Raw genomic sequence first — 17267 nt, 5'->3', positions numbered from 1 at the left:
TTATCATTCTTTAACTTTTGACATCTGAATTGTTCTTAGGTTTTACCCTTACCAACAGTAGGTTATGAATATTCTTGTACATGTCTTCTTACGTGGGAAAATTTCCCTACAGGGAGTTTCTCAGCCCCGGCACCACTCACATTTTGGACTGGACAATTCTTTGTTGTGGAGGTATATGCTATGCCTTTTAGAATTTTCAGCAGCATCCTTGGCCTCTACTCAGTAGATGCCAATAGCACCTGCCGAGTTGTGATAACCAAAAGTGTCTCCTGACAATTGTTTATTGCACAGTATAATCACAGTTAGTTAAGAACCACTACTTCTATATGTGTACAAAAGTGGACCTTCCAGGTTGTTCTAATTCAATTTTAACTCTTAAGATATTACCAGAGCTTCCCAGGTGGCTCAGTGGCAAAGAATCTGCCTGCCAATGCAGGAGACACGGGTTCGATCCCTGATCTGGGAAGATCCCACAAGCCACGGAGCAACAAAGCCCGCCTGTCACAACTGAACTTGTGCTCTAGAGCCCAGGAACTGCACTTACGGAGCCCACATGCTGCAGCTACTGAAGCCCTTGCGCCGTAGAGCCCATGCTCCACGACAAGAAAAGCCTCTGCAATGAGAACCTCGAACTGCAACTAGAGAGTAGCCCCCACTCGCCGCAGCTGGAGAAAAGCCCTCTCAGCAAGGAAGACCCAACACAGCCAAAAACAGATAAATAAAATTATTAAAAAAAAAAATTCTCACTGATAATGGCTCTAGGTAGGATTTTTTTTTTTTCCCTCATTGTAACTTCTGTTATGAAGGACCTTGGCCTAGACCAGCCTTGTGTCTGTGTACCCTATGACGGTGGAGAGAAAATTGAAATTTCAGTTTGAGAATGGGTTGGGGCCTGTTGTGTGGATGCCTGTATCCTGAATTTCCCAAATAGCACTAGACCTTTTTTCTTGAACAGATTTTCTGGAATTGGGTGTCTTTCTTTTAAGGTAAAGTAGATGAAGGAGAGTCAGGGCAAAGGGATTTTAATGTTCTTATACAATGCTTAGAACATATCAATCAATGCCCTCATCAATCAATCAATGTTTTTTTTGAGTTAGTCCTTGGTAGGAACGAAGATAGAGGTGAAGAGCAAAAGCAACTGAGCTCTCTCATTCCTCTGCTCTTGAATTGTTGTTGTTGTTCAGTTGCTAAGTCATTTCCGACTCTTTGTGACGCCCCTCCTGGACTGAAGCATGCCAGGCTTCCCTGTCCTTCACTATCTCCTGGAGATTGCACAAATTCATATCCAGTGAGTTGGTGATGCCATCCAATCATCTCATCCTCGGTCACCCACTTCTCCTCCTGCCCTCAGTCTTTCCCAGCATCACGGTCTTTTCCAGTGAGTCAGCTCTTCGCATCAGGTGGCCAACGTATTGGAGCTTAGCTTCAGCATGCTTCAGCTTCAGCATCAGTCCTTCCAATGAATGTTGATTTCCTTTAGGATTGACTATTTTGATCTCCTTGCAGTCCAAGGGACTCCCAAGAGTCTTCTCCAGCACCACAATTCAAAAGCATCAATTCTTTGATGCTCAGCTTTCTTTATGGTCCGACTCTCACATCCATATATGACTCCTGGAAAAACCATAGCTTTGACTTCACCAATCTTTGTGGGCAAAGCGATGTCTCTGCTTTTTGCCGTTGGGAGGTAGAGGAGGGCTGGGAAGATTTCGAGTGAATCTGAACTTGAAATGTCATTCTAACCTTCTTTTCTTATGGTAGGAATCAACAGTGGCCCTCCATGAAGAACTGCCTTTCGCATTTGCTGCTGGAGTTAATGATTTTTCTTGCTGGCAGAATCAGGGACATGCCAGCACGGTAAGGGTTAATCCAGTAATTCTCATCCCAGGCTCCTGGTTGGGGGTGGGGTGAGCAGGGAAAAAAAGGGAAACCTTGATTTTCTCTTGGGGATCTTTAGTCATTGCCAGTCACAGCCCATGTGCCTCCTTCCCTGTTGATCCTTGTCACTGTAGCTTTGTTTCCTGTTTCCCCTTGTATTTCCCTCTTATTTTCTCATTCCCCATCCCCCACCCCCACCCTCTACTGTGGGACTTGGATTCTGAGCTAAAGGGGATCCCCTCCATTTCAGGGCGGGATGAGTGGGTGCTCCGGCGGGGATGTGGTCACTGCCGGCCAGTGAGGGCGAGAGTGCCACAGCCCACTTCTTCCTCGGAGCTGGAGATGAGGGGCTGGGCACCCGTGGACTCGGCATGAGGCCAGAAGAGAGTGACAGCGAGCTCCTTGAGGATGAGGAGGATGAAGTGGTAAGATTAGGGGGCATGATGTCACTTGGTGTTGGGACCCCCGCCATAGTGGAGATTCCATAGGATTAAGACACCTCCTCCCAATCTTCCCAAATGCTTAGACTCCCTGTCACAAACAGGCCCTCTTGATGAAAGGGAAGGGCAGTGGAGACTGGTTAGACTGCCGCTCCCTGAAGCCCCTCTGCTTGTGTCCGCCTCCTGTTGTCTCATGATTATTGGTTCTCTGACTCTTCTGCCTGAGTATACGTATTGCACTGTGGCAGGAGGAATCCCTGCAGGAACCCCAGTCTAGGCCTGAGTTAGGAGACAACCTTGACCCCCTAAGTCCAAAGTCCTGACAAGAAACTCTGCCCTAAGGAGATGATGAGGCAGTGTTCCCTGCTAAAGGCGGTTCAGGTGAGAAGTTCCTAAGTTCCTGATGGCACTTCCTCCTGGTAGCCTCCTGAACCTCAGATCATTGTTGGCATCTGTGCCATGACCAAGAAATCCAAGTCCAAGCCAATGACCCAGATCCTAGAGCGACTCTGCAGGTTTGACTACCTGACTGTTATCATCCTGGGAGAAGACGTGATCCTCAATGAACCTGTGGAAAACTGGCCATCCTGCCACTGCCTCATCTCCTTCCACTCCAAAGGTTGGTGTCTGTGAAGGAAAATGGGAAGGAGTGGTGTTGGGAATGCTGGACTGGGAAATGAGGCTCTTACTGTCAAATAGTAAAGAAGTCGTCCTCTCTTCCCGACACTAGAGAACAGTGCAAAGGGATTTGCTTTTCCTACATCTTGGAGAAGTTGCTGGGGTTAGTGTAAAGCCCATATTCAAACCTCAGGAAAGCTCTGTAAGTTTCTTCGGATCTCTGACAAAATCGGTCTCTGGAAGGACCCTACAAGTAGTTTCTGTTTTGCTTTTTTCCTGATGGATTTTCTAGACTTGCGAAGTTGGGCAGGAGGATGAGTGCTGGGTTGGACGGGTTGTGGAGCTCAGTGGCAACGAATAGCTTTAACACATTTCTCTGTTTCTCTTGCTGTTTTCTCACTGTTTCTCTCCTTCTTTCTTCCACCTCTCTATTTCCTCTCTCCATCCCAGGCTTTCCCCTGGACAAAGCTGTTGCTTACTCCAAGCTTCGAAACCCTTTTCTTATCAATGACCTGGCTATGCAGTATTACATCCAGGATAGGTACAGCTTTCTGTTGACTGGGGGGATGGGCAGCCCCGAGATCACGCCTGTTTTAGAGAACCCACTCTGGGAGGGGCAGAGTCAAACAAACATGCCGAATTGTTATACCAAACCCTCTTGAGTTCTATACACGGGTGTCTCCCAATTCCTGAGTGAATGAAATCCCTAGCCTCTCCCCTTGTCACCTGCCCCCACCTCTCTCAGCTAATTTATTCGGGGGTAACAGGAGGGAGGTGTACCGGATCCTGCAGGAGGAGGGTATTGACCTGCCTCGATACGCTGTGCTCAACCGTGACCCTGCCCGGCCTGAGGGTGAGTACCTGGCCTTGTCCAGTCCTACGCTGCCCCGCTTTCTGTGACTGAGCCCAGTTCTCCATTCTTGAGACAGCTATGTGCCGCCTGTCTCTGTGAGGCTTTGGTTACTGGACTACGGGTAGAGCTAGAGCCATGGGTCTTTGGACAGAATCTGAGACCTCGTATACAGATGTTAGTTACCATATCTATTATTAAAGTATGGTCATAGAAATTTGAGGGTGATGGAGATTAAAACTCAGAGAAGTTGGGAGTTGGAAGCATTCTTGGGCCCTAGGAATGACCACACACCGACCTTTCAGAGTGCAACCTGATAGAGGGTGAAGACCAGGTGGAGGTAAATGGAGCCGTCTTCCCCAAGCCCTTTGTGGAGAAGCCCGTGAGTGCAGAGGACCACAACGTTTACATCTACTACCCCAGCTCAGCTGGAGGAGGAAGCCAGCGCCTCTTCCGTAAGGTGTGGGAGATATCCGGGGAGGCAGAAAAGTAGATGAGCAAGAATGAAGTTGTGGGAAGGGAAGCTGGAAGACTTGGGGACAAGTTAGAGGCAACCTTTTTTTTTTCCTTCCCCTTCCTTTTTCTCCTGAAGATTGGCAGCCGAAGCAGTGTTTACTCTCCAGAGAGCAGCGTCCGAAAGACAGGCTCATACATCTATGAGGAGTTTATGCCAACAGATGGCACAGATGTCAAGGTTATGGTGGATATGGGGATTTAAGAGGTTATAAATGTCTGAGTGGGGTGGGGTGCTTGTGAAGCAAGTAGAAGTGTAGGGAAGCAGTTATAGAAAATAAAGTGTGAATGGGATTGGCTTTCATATGCAGGTGAAGACAAGGATTGGGGAAGTAGGTATTTATATTGTCACTATCAGAGTGAGGGCAAGGGTAATGTGAAAAATGGAATAACGTTGGTAAGTTATTTCTTAGTAAGGACTAGGCAATAGTTTTAGAGTCCCATGGAGAAACTTTCATAATGATACTGAAGTTCCATCTCAGTTAAAAAAAAAAAAAAGTCAGTCTTCTTGTTCTTAATACTCAGGGGATTTGTTTGTTTTGTTTATGTTTCCTGGGAAACTAGCCTACAGACATGACGCTCATATTGCCTTCTCATATACAGGGTGAGCTGTGGGCATACTCAGTGATGCTATGTACCTGCAGGTGTACACAGTGGGGCCAGACTATGCCCATGCTGAAGCCAGAAAATCTCCAGCTTTGGATGGGAAGGTTGAACGAGACAGTGAGGGAAAAGAGATTCGATATCCAGTCATGCTGACCGCCATGGAAAAGCTGGTGGCCAGGAAAGTCTGCGTAGCTTTTAAGGTGAAGGGAGGCCCCTTGGTAGGGAGGTTGTGCAGGAGCAGGAGGGGTGCAGGGGAGGGGCTGTGGCATGAGGGAGAGGTTGGTGGGGCGAAGCTGAGAAGGAAGCGTGGCCCTCTTGTTCTCATCTTCCCTTCTTCCCCTTGCAGCAAACAGTTTGTGGTTTTGATCTCCTCCGTGCCAATGGTCACTCCTTTGTGTGTGATGTCAATGGCTTCAGTTTTGTCAAGAATTCAATGAAATACTATGATGATTGTGCCAAGATTCTAGGGTAAGGGACACAGTGGTCTGGGCTGGGGAGAATGGGCTTAAAGAGGAGAATAGCAAAGTTTTACTTTAAAGACACCTTGTTTTGTTGAACTTTGCAGGTATTGTGTTTTTTTACATTTTGAAGGTTTGTGGCAACCTTTGAGCAAGTCTATTTTCACCATTTTTCTAACAGCATTTCCTAACTTCATGTCTCTGTGTGACAGTTTGGCAATTCTCACAGTATTTTTCTTGTTATGCTTGTCATAGTGATCTGCAATCAGTGATCTTTGATGTTACTATTGCAAAAAGATTAGAACTTGCTGAAGGCTCAGATAATGGTTAGCACTTTTTAGCAATAAAGTATTTTTTAATTAATGTATGTATATTGTTTTTTTTTATACATAATACTATTGCATACTTACTAGACTACGGTAACTTTCATATCCACTGCCAAACAAGAAAACTCCTGTGACTCACTTTATAGAGATATTCACTGTATTGCAGTGGTCTGGAACTGAACTCTCAATGTCCCTGAGGTCTGCCTGTACTTTAAATGCTGTAAAAATGATTTAAAAGTGAAAAAGGAAAGTAGAGAAAGGGCTCCTCAACTCTCTTGCCTTCCCAACATGGCTCTCCCCACAGGGAATTACTGTTAACTGTTTTAGACATAACAATATGTCTTTTTCTTCTGTATATAAACAGACCATTCATTGTGCTAAATGTGATCATACCATAACACTGTCTCTCAACTTGACTTTTTAATATGTAAAACATTAAAAAATGTTTAAGGAATGATGGCTATGGTGAGTATCGCTATATTCACCATTGAGCTTAAGAAATAAAATATTAAGAATATAGTTGAGGGAATTCCCTGGTAGCCCAGTGGTTAGGACTTGGCACTTTCACTGCTGAGGGCCCAGGTTCAATACGTGGTCACAGAACTAAGATCGTACAAGCTGTGTGGTGCAACAACAACAAAAAAAGCAAGCACATAGAATTGAAGCCCCTACATAACCCTTACTAATAACATCCCCTCCCCTCCCACCCAGAGGTAAACACAATCTTTATTACAAATATAGGGATTTTTTTTTGCATGTATTTAGATTTTATATTAACATATTGTTAGTTTTTTTGAACTTCATTCAGATGTGTAGCTCTGGTTCATTCATATTCACGTGGGTTCTTCATGTTTCCCCTTCTAGGAACACCATAATGCGGGAGCTTGCCCCACAGTTCCAGATCCCGTGGTCCATCCCCATGGAGGCTGAGGACATTCCCATTGTCCCTACCACTTCTGGCACTATGTGAGCAAAAGTAAAAATTAAAAATCTGGAGTAACCACTTAAGACATCTAAGTCAGACCAGTGGTCACTTCCTGCCCCTGTGCCATCTGACCGGTGGAGCCTACCTGTATTCCTCATCTCAGATAGTCTTTCCTGTGTTCTTTGACATGGCGAGTAGGATGAAATGGGTGGCGGTGTGGGGTGGGATGGGGAAGTGTCTCTAACAGCATTCCCTGTCTTAGGATGGAACTTCGTTGTGTCATTGCAATCATTCGTCATGGGGATCGTACACCCAAGCAGAAGATGAAGATGGAGGTGACACACCCAAGGTAAAAAGCCGAGTGTTCTAATCTAGACAAATAGGTTTTTGTAAGGGAAATGGGGAGGGGCACCTCCCAGAGGTTTTTTGCCTTTCTCAGCCCTTACTGAAGCTTCTCCTCCTTTCTTCAGATTTTTTAGTCTATTCGAAAAACATGGTGGTTACAAGACAGGGAAATTAAAACTGAAGCGGCCAGAGCAGCTACAGGTAAGATGATGAATCTGGCTGGCAGGAGCAGTGCTATGAAAAGACAGAGGCCAGGATGAAAGCCTAGCCAGCCAGGACTTGGCCTCCTGCGTGGACACCCTATTATTTCCTCCAGGAGGTGCTGGACATCACACGGCTGCTATTGGCTGAACTGGAGAAAGAACCAGGTGGTGAGATCGAGGAGAAGACGGGGAAATTGGAGCAGTTAAAATCTGTGCTGGAGATGTGAGAAAGGGAATAGGAAAAAGGGTGTCAATAGCCATAAGAATTGGGCGCTGGGGTAGAAAGCAAACTGTGAGTTTATCCTGCAGGTACGGTCACTTCTCAGGCATCAACCGGAAGGTGCAGCTGACTTACTACCCTCATGGAGTAAAAGCTTCTAATGAGGGGCAAGGTGAGGCATAACAGTTCTTTCCTTTACTACTCACATCTTTTATTCTTGAACCTTTAGATGACCTCTCTCCCAAATCACCTTTCTGGGCTCCTCAGAAGACTTAGCATTTAGATGTCCCCACTGTTTTCCTTGTGCTTCCACACTTTCTCAACAGTAAAGAATCTGCCTGCAATGCAGGAAATGCTGGTTCAATCCCTGCGTCGAAAAGATCCCCTGGAGGAGGAAATGGCAACCCACTCCAGTATTCTTGCCTGGGAAATCCCATGGACAGAGGAGCCTAGTGGGCTGCAGTCCATGGGGTTGCAAGAGTCAGACACCACTGAGTGACTAAGCACACACTGTTTTCCTTAGGTCTAGACCTGTTCACTCCCTCTTATTCCTGCAGATACACAGCGGGAGGCCCTGGCCCCATCCCTCTTGCTGGTACTGAAGTGGGGTGGAGAACTGACCCCGGCTGGCCGTGTTCAGGCTGAGGAACTGGGGCGAGCTTTCCGCTGCATGTACCCTGGAGGACAGGGTGAGTGTCTGGCGGGGGCCGGGGAGGTGTAGATACATAGCAGGGCTGAGATACGATGATTAGAGAGTAAGTTGAGGAAACAAAGGGACAGAGGTATTGGGGAGGTTAAAGGGGAAAGGCGCATTCTTGGGTGTGCATAGCTGTCCATTTCTGGTCTTCCCTTTGCCCCCAGGTGACTATGCTGGCTTTCCTGGCTGTGGGCTGCTTCGTCTCCATAGCACTTTCCGCCACGATCTCAAGATTTACGCCTCTGATGAGGGCCGTGTCCAGATGACTGCCGCAGCCTTTGCTAAGGTGCTCACTCTAGTTCTCCCACAGTCCCAGCTTCCATTAGGTAGAGAAGCACAGTTTGGAGAACTAGTCAGGAAATTTCAGAGGATTTGTGTGCCAACTCAGAGGAGTTTCTGCTTGTGTATGACTACATCCTATGCTACTGAGAATATTTAATGGGATGGGTCCCTTGATCTGCACCCCAGCTCCCCCAAGCCAGCTCCCATTTGATCTCTGGGACTATCGAAGCCTAGGGGAAGTGGAATAGAAGGGAAACTTGATGGACTTCGTGCTTTCCCTCCAGGGCCTTCTGGCTCTAGAAGGGGAGTTGACACCCATTTTGGTACAAATGGTGAAGAGTGCCAACATGAACGGGCTCTTGGACAGCGATGGGGATTCCCTGAGCAGCTGCCAGCACCGTGTGAAGGCTCGGCTACATCACATTCTGCAGCAGGATGCGCCCTTTGGCCCTGAGGATTACAATCAGGTCAGGCTGTCCCTATTTTTGTGCCTAATACACCCCACTTCCAAAGTCCTAGAATTTTAAATAATAGCCATCAGTAATGGTACTTATGATGTGCCAGGCACTGTTTCACATGCTTTCCATACATTCAGTCATTTAATCCTTGCCCACCCTTTGAGGTAAGTATGGGTCCACAATCTGTCATCTAGAATTTTGAAAATCAGAAAGATTTTTATAACCTTGCCACCAAGACTCATTTGGCAGGGAAGTCTGGTGGTCCATTGGTTAAGAATTCACCTGCCAGTGCAGGGAACACAGATTCAGTCTCTGATCCAGGAAGATCCCATATGCCTCAGAGCCGCTAAATCCATGCGTGACTACTGCTGAGCCCGTGCTCTCGAGTCAGGGAACGGCAACCACTGAGCCTGAGCGCTGCGGCTATTAAAGCCCGCATGCCCTAGAGCCTGTGCTCTGAGACAGTAGAAGCCACCGCGGTGAGAAGCCCATGCATCACAACCAGAGAGTTGCCCCTGCTCACCACAACTAGAGAAAGCCCAGCAACAGAGACCCAGCGCAGCCAAAAATAAATAAATTTAAAAAGAAGATACTCCTTTGGCAGCAAAATCCAACATGATAAGACTCTTTCTAATCCCTGTTTATCCCATCTTGTGTAAAATAATCATATACATTTTGCTGCAGAAATAGAACAGTGTTTGGTTATGACCTAGGCCCTGCTGGAGGTATTATCTAACATATGGCATATGCTCTGTATTAACTTCTTAAAGTCCAAAAAATTCTCAGTTCCAAAACACAGCTGATCCCAAGGATTTTCAATAAAAGAATTTTTCAATTTGTCTACTGCTGTATTAAAAACCACCCCAAACTCAGTAACTTAAGACAAAAACCATTTTTATCTTCTCACTCACCATTCTAGGCTCAACTGGTCTTGCTTAGGGTCTTTCTTTTTTTTTTTTTATCTTGAACCACAGATATTTATTTTCTCACAGTCCTGGAAGCTGGAAGTCCAAGATCAAGGTGGCGGCAGGTTCAGCTTCTTCTGAGACCTCTCTCCAGGGTCTTTCTTAAAGTTGCCCGGATGCTTAGGATCTGTTCTAGAGAATAGCATTTTCTGTGTTCTTCTCTGAGCAGGCCTCGATAAAGGGGCAGGACCTTGCTACCTTATTTTCCAAGTCATTGTTCAATGTCAAATCAAAAAATGCTAAGGCATCTTTTCCTTTTTGCCTTGCTACCCTTGGCCAGCAAGAATGGAACCTGTGAGGAGTGAGGTAGAATGCGTGCATTCCACCTGCGGTCTCCTCGCCCTCTCCCCGTTCTTCATTGACTGGGACCATCCTACATGCTTGAGTTGGACTTAGTTCTGAGGCGGCACCTCTGCTCTAGGTTCAAGCTAGCACCTTGTTTAGAGGAATAAGATAATGTCATTTCTATTATCCACTCATGAAAACATTCTGTGGGGATTTGCATTGAATCTTTATTCCCCAGCATTTTCTCTGAGTATTTTAGAAGCCCCAAGAAGACCTAGATCTGTTTTATTTCCTTGGACTTCAAAACGTTTAAGATGACCCATTCTCAGGTAGCTGTATGCTAGGCCAGTCCCCTCACTGGAACTGCTAGTGTTCCCAGAAGCCTGGGAATGCTTGGGGGAGCGAGCTGACAGACAGAGCCGGTTTGCTGGCAGTTTCTGTGATGAGCGCACAGGAGCCTGGGCAGTTGGCACTGAGTCTGTCTTGCTCTCCATGTCTCTGTTCTCCACAGCTGGCTCCCACTGGAAGCACTTCCCTCCTCAGCTCCATGGCTGTTATCCAGAATCCTGTGAAGGTCTGTGATCAAGTATTTGACCTGATTGAAAACCTCACTCACCAGATCCGGGAACGGATGCAGGACCCCAAGTCTGTAGGTGAGTTCGAACACTGCTGTCTTCCTTTTCAGGGTTTTGGGTATGGATGGGTTCCTCAGGCCACCGTGTGCCCTCTCCTACGTGTCTGAGACAAGTCATCCTCATCTCTCTAGCTCTGCTTCAGGTGTGCCAGGGCCTTCGGTTAGAGGTAAAGCCTCTGGTTCTCTCTGACTGTCTGTCCGCCTTCCAGACCTGCAGCTCTACCACAGCGAGACACTAGAGCTGATGCTGCAGCGTTGGAGCAAGCTGGAGCGTGACTTCCGGCAGAAGAGTGGGCGCTATGACATCAGTAAGATCCCTGACATCTACGACTGTGTCAAGTATGATGTACAGCACAATGGGAGTCTGGGACTTCAAGGCACAGCAGAGCTGCTCCGTCTCTCTAAGGCGCTGGCTGATGTAGTCATTCCCCAGGTGTGTCTCACGGAAGGGATCGAGTCTGGGGCCAGGGGCACTGGGCAGGAAGGAGAGAAAAGGCAGAAAGGAGGCATGCGGTGGGGACCAGGGGATAGAAGCTAGAGAAGGGATTAGTTGAGTTGCTACAATACTGGCTCTGAGGAAGCCGAAGAGGCTAACTGGGGAGAAACCTAGGGAGGAGGAATGTGGTGAACTGGGAAGAAGCCCGAGACCCGAGGTGAAGACAAGCATGACCTTGGGCCTGGGAGTATGAGGTGAGAGGAAAAAGAGATTTGTCGAGATGCTTATTCCTGGCCTGTGGCCCCTAGGAATATGGGATCAGCCGGGAGGAGAAACTGGAAATTGCCGTGGGCTTCTGTCTCCCACTGTTGCGGAAGATACTGCTTGACCTGCAGAGAACCCACGAGGATGAGTCTGTCAACAAGCTGCATCCCCTGTGAGGGAGGGCTGGGCGGGGTGCTGGATGGAGGGAGGGGGCATGTCAGGGAGCTCTGGAGGAACCCAGGCCGGGACCGCTTGGGGAACCGAGAATGGAAGGGGGTTCTGGGATGGAAAGGAGAGAGGCTTTGAGGCGGGAGGAGGGAGTTTGTGGTGGGCCGGGAAGACAATGGGCTGACAGTGTGAGTGACCTGGCTGTTGTCTCAGGTACTCCCGAGGGGTGCTCTCTCCAGGCCGCCATGTTCGAACACGTCTCTACTTCACCAGTGAGAGCCACGTGCACTCCCTACTGAGTGTCTTCCGCTATGGGGGACTTCTGGATGTAAGGATCTTCCTTTTTCCCTCAGCCTATGAGCTTCCTGTCCCAGCGTTCTTTTACTCTCCTCCTCATTTTTTTCACTGCAAGCTTCCTCTAGTTTCCATGTCTCCCTGCCCATTTGCTGATGCCCTCGTCCTTGGGCACTGGCCCACCTCTTCTCGCATTTGGCAGGAAACCAAGGATACACAGTGGCAGCGAGCTTTGGCATATCTCAGTGCCATCTCAGAGCTCAACTACATGACCCAGATTGTCATCATGCTCTATGAGGACAACACCCGGGTGAGGAGCTAACAGGGCAGGATGAGGAGGGGGCCCCTTCTTTCTCCTCCATCCCCTTTTAGGGGAAAACTTTCTTATCCTTAGAATCTGTGGAATCCAGTTACGTGTGGTGTCTAAGTGCAGCACGCAGAGCGTGTCCAGGAGGTTCCCCCTGGAATGAAAGACATGGTCTGGGTTGATGTTGAGTCAGAGAGATACCAGAGAACAGAGCTCTGACATTAGGGAGGGCATGGAATTTGAACGGTGTTATAATGAGAAAAAATAATGTTTCTCCTCTCAAACAGTTACACATATACCTTATTCACCTGGCTCCCCAAAGATACCTTTAAATGTGCTGCTGTGTGTACTGTAGCAAAGCTGAATTCCTGTAGGAGATGGTTGGGGGGGATTCCCCATTCTACTTCCATTGTAGAACTGGAAGTTGGAAAGTCACGTGGAGGTGAGGACATGAGGATCCCATGAGACTAGACTGTGGGGAGCTGTTACTGTAGAGGAGGGTGAGACACTGAAACCTCAGCCCTCCCTAGGAGGATGTGACCTCTTGAGTTTCTCCATCGTCCCTGCCTGGTCTTCCACCACCATACTCAGCTTCGCTAACTTCCCCTTCCTCTGGTGATGCCCCGTAGGATCCCTTGTCGGAGGAGCGGTTCCATGTTGAATTGCACTTCAGCCCTGGAGTGAAAGGTGTCGAGGAAGAAGGCAGTGCCCCCACTGGCTGTGGATTCCGTCCAGCCTCTTCTGAGGTGGGTCAGAGTGCTGGGATTTGGGACGGGAGGATTTAGGAACCAAGTGGTGGGAAACTCGGAAACAGTACAGGGAAGTTGAAAGGATTGGAGAGACTGGAGTAGGAGGCTGGAGGCCATTAACACCTCTCCCTTCTGTGCCTGCTGTTGGGTAGAATGAGGAGAGGAAAGCAGACCAAGGCAGCGTGGAGGACCTGTGCCCTGGGAAGGCATCAGATGAACCAGACAGAGCATTGCAGACCTCGCCTCTGCCCTCTGAGGGCCCCGGCCTCCCAAAGAGATCACCCCTCATTCGTAACCGCAAAGCCGGCTCCATGGAGGTAATGGGAGGGGCCTGGGAGAAGGAAGTAGTAGAAATGCACATGGGACAATATCTGTGAATCTCTGAATCCCTTCAGTGGAATTCTCGGGACCTTAAGCAGAGTCCTCCTGCCCCTGATGTATATGTAACCCTTAATGTCACTTTCACAGCTGGTCTCCCCATAAAGCTCCTTTAAGCTGGAGGCTCCTTCTGAGATGCTGGTGAGGGCCATCTGAGAGACAAGGACTTCAAGAGATGAGATTGAGGAGGAGGCCTCTGGATGCATTTGAAAAGGCAGTTCTTTAAAAGAAAATGAAGAGAATGTAATAGAAACAGCATGAACTCTGGACTAAAATCTCTTTTGATAGATGCTGTGTGACCTTGGACAGGCAGCTTCTCCAAGCCTCAATTTTTTTCATCTGTAATATATGAATACAAGTAATACTCATCATCATATAGATGTTCAGTAAACAGTTGGCAATGAGGACAATCAGATCAGATCAGATCAGTCGCTCAGTCGTGTCTGACTCTTTGCGACCCCATGAATCGCAGCACGCCAGGCCTCCCTGTCCATCACCAACTCCCGGAGTTCACTCAGACTCACGTCCATCGAGTCAGTGATGCCATCCAGCCATCTCATCCTCTGTCGTCCCCTTCTCCTCCTGCCCCCAATTCCCCCCAGTTGATTAAAGGCCAAGCCCTCTCCATCTTCTTGCTGTCTTGGGTAAATATTATGGCTCTGATAGTAGTAAATATCACTTTACTAAAAATGACACTTTCATTTAACCCCTTTAGAGTTATCTATACTCTCATTCCAGAAAGGGAATCAAGCCTGGAGTTCTGTCTGTCTCCCCTTTGTTTGGATGAGGTTTATCAACCTGGGCCTGTGTTCTGCTGTGCTTGGAGTTTGTGTCTAGCTCTGGTTCTAGCCTAGAGGAAAGGATTTTTGTAAATCTTACATTTTATCCTGGGGTAAAAACCAAAGTTTTGGTCTTTTCTTCCTGGAGAGATCCTTTCCTTCTTTGGCTCATTGACACTCTTTGACCCCATGATTTAGCCCTGTCTCAGGACCATGACTGGTGTGGGTCCTGCTTTGACAGATGAATCTGTTCACTTGGTTTGGTACCAGTTATCTGTCTTAGAGGAACTGGCCTTTCCATTTTGAAGTATGTCAGAAGAATCTATGATTAGCTTACATAGGTTCAGCCAAAGGTTCATGGTTCAGATTTTGGAGAAGACAAACTACAGCCTCTGTCCTAGACTCATCTTTTTCTTTCTGATTACATTAAGGTGGATTTGAGGTCATGAATACTCAATTTCTTTAGGTGGGGTATGTATCATTCACTCCTTAAGATATGTTAACTTAGTATCCACAGTACATTAGAACCCTGCCGACTCATGTGGGTAGACCACTTGGACAGAATGACATATAATTGTCAAGTAATAGACTTCTCCTCCACATCCAGTGTCTTCTCCATTCACGTCAGCCCCTCTGGCACTGTTGTGCTGGACCCCCTTTTCTTCTGATTTAAGCAGTCAAGAGACACAGGCAAAGCAGAGCTCCCAGTGTGTTATCTTCCCAACCTGATGAAACTGATTTCTTTCTTTCAGGCTTACAGGAAGCTTCCTGTTGTCATCAGATTTCTATCTCTCAGTTACTGGTTCTTCTTGTACCATGGCTCTTCAGGCTGATGGTTGCCCAAGATATGCTCCTCAGCTTTGCAATAAAATCTTCTCTCTGCTGCTTGTTCATGCAGCCTTTTCATAGTAATAGTTCCTCTCCTTGTTTTATAAATATAGGCATCAGTAGTCTTTTTCTTATCAACTATGACCCTTCTCTTCGTCCCTTCTTCTCTTATGTGTTTGGACTGGTTTAGAATTTAAAAACCTGTGACCTTCATAGCAGCCATGCCCTAGGTGATCGTCCTCTCTGGCCCTACAACTGTCTCTGCCCAGTGGACATTAAGGCTTTGGAGAGCCTGGGGTGTGAGGAGGCATGGCCGGTTTTCCACTCGGCCTGATTGCAGGTCATGAACATTGAGTGCACGGGGAGCCTGGACCTAATCCCCTTGAGGGGAGGGCACCACCAGAGGTCAGGGGACCTCCCCTGGCCTTCCCCCACCATCAGCCTACAGTCCCGGGCTGTGTCCACCATGCACTTGGCCTCCTGCGGACATGTGTCCCTGTGTACCTCGTCTTCCTTGATTGCCCTTGTCTTTGCCTTCTGGGACTTAGGGACTCAGAACGCTGCTGAGGAGGGTGTGTGCTGGGGGTTGTGTGACTGAACTCTTGTAGGCTTTTTGGAAATTCATTTCATGTCTCTAGGAGTGGAGGGGAGGGCTTCTGGTTCAAATAAGAAACTAAGTATGGGGACTTCTTATGGTCCAGTGGCTAAGACTGCATGCTTCCAGTACAGGGGGCTAGAGTTCAATCCCTGGTCACAGAAGTAGATCCCACATGCTGCAATGAAGACTGAAGACCTAGCACGATGCAACTAAGACCCAGTGAAGCCAAATAAGTTTTTTTTTTTTTTTAAAGAAAGAAACTAAGTATGGTTGCTGTAACCACAACTGTCCCGTGGAAAGAAGTGGGCATGGGCGGGCTTTACTTCTTACTGTGGCTGAGCTATTGTGATGGGCTTTCTGAGTTCTGCGGAAGGATATAAAGATGAAGGAACCGTGCCCTGCTGAGAACTGAGAATGGTTGACTAATGGTTTCTCAGATTTGGGATTGGAGGGCTGCAGGGACAGGCATCTTGGAAACAGAAGTACTTTCTAGTATAGAAGGGTTCCCTGGGCAGTTTCCTCTGTAAAACGCATTCTTAGACTTTGTATTCTTCTTTCCCACAGAAGTACTCTGGTTCTTAAACTTTATGACATTGCTTGGTTTCACAGGGGCAGGAACTCAGGGCCTGGGTTTAGACTTCTCCGCTGAAGTGTCTCAGTGTTCACACAGTCTTCTTTCCCCAGGTGCTTTCTGAGACCTCCTCCTCGAGGCCTGGTGGGCACCGACTCTTCTCATCTTCACGGCCACCGACAGAGATGAAGCAGAGCGGCCTAGGTATGGCTTTCCAGCATCTCTGACCATTGTTGGGAAGGGGTGTCTGTCTGTTCTTTAGAGTTTTATTGTGGGAAACCGTAGTCATGGGAGTTCGGGTCCTCTAGTTGGTGGAGTTGTTGGATGGGGCTGGGGAGGATGTAGTGGGAGAAACCATATTCAGATGTGAAGTTTGACCCCAGGTGATTGTCTCCATTCCAGGATGGTGTTTGTATTTTGGTTTTCTACACCAACCCCCATTTCTTTGACTGAGGGCATTTTTCTGGCTTCACTTCTTATTCCTTATCTGTCCCTTTAGTCTAGCCCAGACATTAAGGGTCCATAGAGACAGTGACCATTCAGAGTCATCAGAGACAAAGCTATAAACAGATGTACTTGTGAGCCCCCTCCCCCAACCCCCACCTCAATAGGGGTCATGTTCCTCATTTGGAAAACTTGCGCTATGTCTTCCTTTGAGACCTGTGTTTATTACATCCCTGCTCTGGCCCCTCCTACCTCCACGCCCTCCCCTTCATCATCTCCTAATCCTGTAATTTTTTTTCCTTCCTTCCTGAAAATTGAGGGACAAATCTGAGACTGGTGTAGTGGCAGAGGCTTCTCTCAGGACTTTGAGGGAATGTCTCTTGATTTTTTTGATTCCTGGAGAGGGGTGGAGAACATCATTCAACCTTTCCTAAGAACACAGACTACAGGAAGGACCAAGCCTAAGAGGGTATTGTATTCTTCGGGAGTGGGGAGTGGTCCTTGGGAGGGGCTATCTTTGGACAGTGCCCGTGAGCCAGGACCCAGACCTGGCAGTTAGACACATGTTGTGGGGTCTAGACTCTGTTTTTTCTATCTTGTCCCATTGTGCTGCTTTCATTTTTCTGTTACTTTTCTCTTTGGCACCTAATTTCCTGGCCCCCAAATGGCCAGCATTTGGACCAGCAAGGAGAAGAAGGGTTTGGGGGAACTTTCCAGGCTAATTGTATGGGAGTAGATTGTCTTCTGGAGC

The 17267-nt window shown here is 47.7% G+C and overlaps 1 protein-coding gene across 13 annotated transcripts in view; it reads left to right on the top strand.

The window, feature by feature from the left end:
- The window catches only part of PPIP5K1 (diphosphoinositol pentakisphosphate kinase 1), a 40127-nt gene that overhangs the window by 3908 nt on the left and 18952 nt on the right, over positions 1-17267 (top strand). For 7 of the 13 annotated variants that reach the window (XM_027520911.1, XM_027520914.1, XM_027520910.1 and 4 more), the window contains exons 2-26: positions 1759-1854; positions 2126-2300; positions 2739-2934; positions 3384-3474; positions 3701-3786; positions 4089-4243; positions 4376-4477; positions 4941-5102; positions 5249-5370; positions 6551-6652; positions 6874-6960; positions 7082-7157; positions 7273-7382; positions 7469-7551; positions 7937-8068; positions 8241-8362; positions 8643-8825; positions 10578-10719; positions 10910-11133; positions 11445-11572; positions 11782-11896; positions 12065-12172; positions 12799-12915; positions 13071-13235; positions 16186-16276. In XM_027520911.1, the coding sequence (XP_027376712.1) occupies positions 2154-2300; positions 2739-2934; positions 3384-3474; positions 3701-3786; positions 4089-4243; positions 4376-4477; positions 4941-5102; positions 5249-5370; positions 6551-6652; positions 6874-6960; positions 7082-7157; positions 7273-7382; positions 7469-7551; positions 7937-8068; positions 8241-8362; positions 8643-8825; positions 10578-10719; positions 10910-11133; positions 11445-11572; positions 11782-11896; positions 12065-12172; positions 12799-12915; positions 13071-13235; positions 16186-16276 (3046 nt within the window). In that variant the 5' untranslated portion in view covers positions 1759-1854; positions 2126-2153. Of the gene's footprint in view, positions 1-1758; positions 1855-2125; positions 2301-2738; positions 2935-3045; positions 3136-3383; positions 3475-3700; positions 3787-4088; positions 4244-4375; positions 4478-4899; positions 5103-5248; positions 5371-6550; positions 6653-6873; positions 6961-7081; positions 7158-7272; positions 7383-7468; positions 7552-7936; positions 8069-8240; positions 8363-8642; positions 8826-10577; positions 10720-10909; positions 11134-11444; positions 11573-11781; positions 11897-12064; positions 12173-12798; positions 12916-13070; positions 13236-16185; positions 16277-17267 lie in introns of those variants that run through there. The other 6 variants (XM_027520915.1, XM_027520913.1, XM_027520908.1 and 3 more) reach the window with 3 other exon arrangements.

This window comes from Bos indicus x Bos taurus, chromosome 21 (assembly GCF_003369695.1).
Source record: "Bos indicus x Bos taurus breed Angus x Brahman F1 hybrid chromosome 21, Bos_hybrid_MaternalHap_v2.0, whole genome shotgun sequence".
Taxonomy (NCBI): Eukaryota; Metazoa; Chordata; class Mammalia; order Artiodactyla; family Bovidae; genus Bos; species Bos indicus x Bos taurus.
Note: the sequence above shows the minus strand (reverse complement) of the source record. Positions and strands in the feature narration are given on the sequence as shown.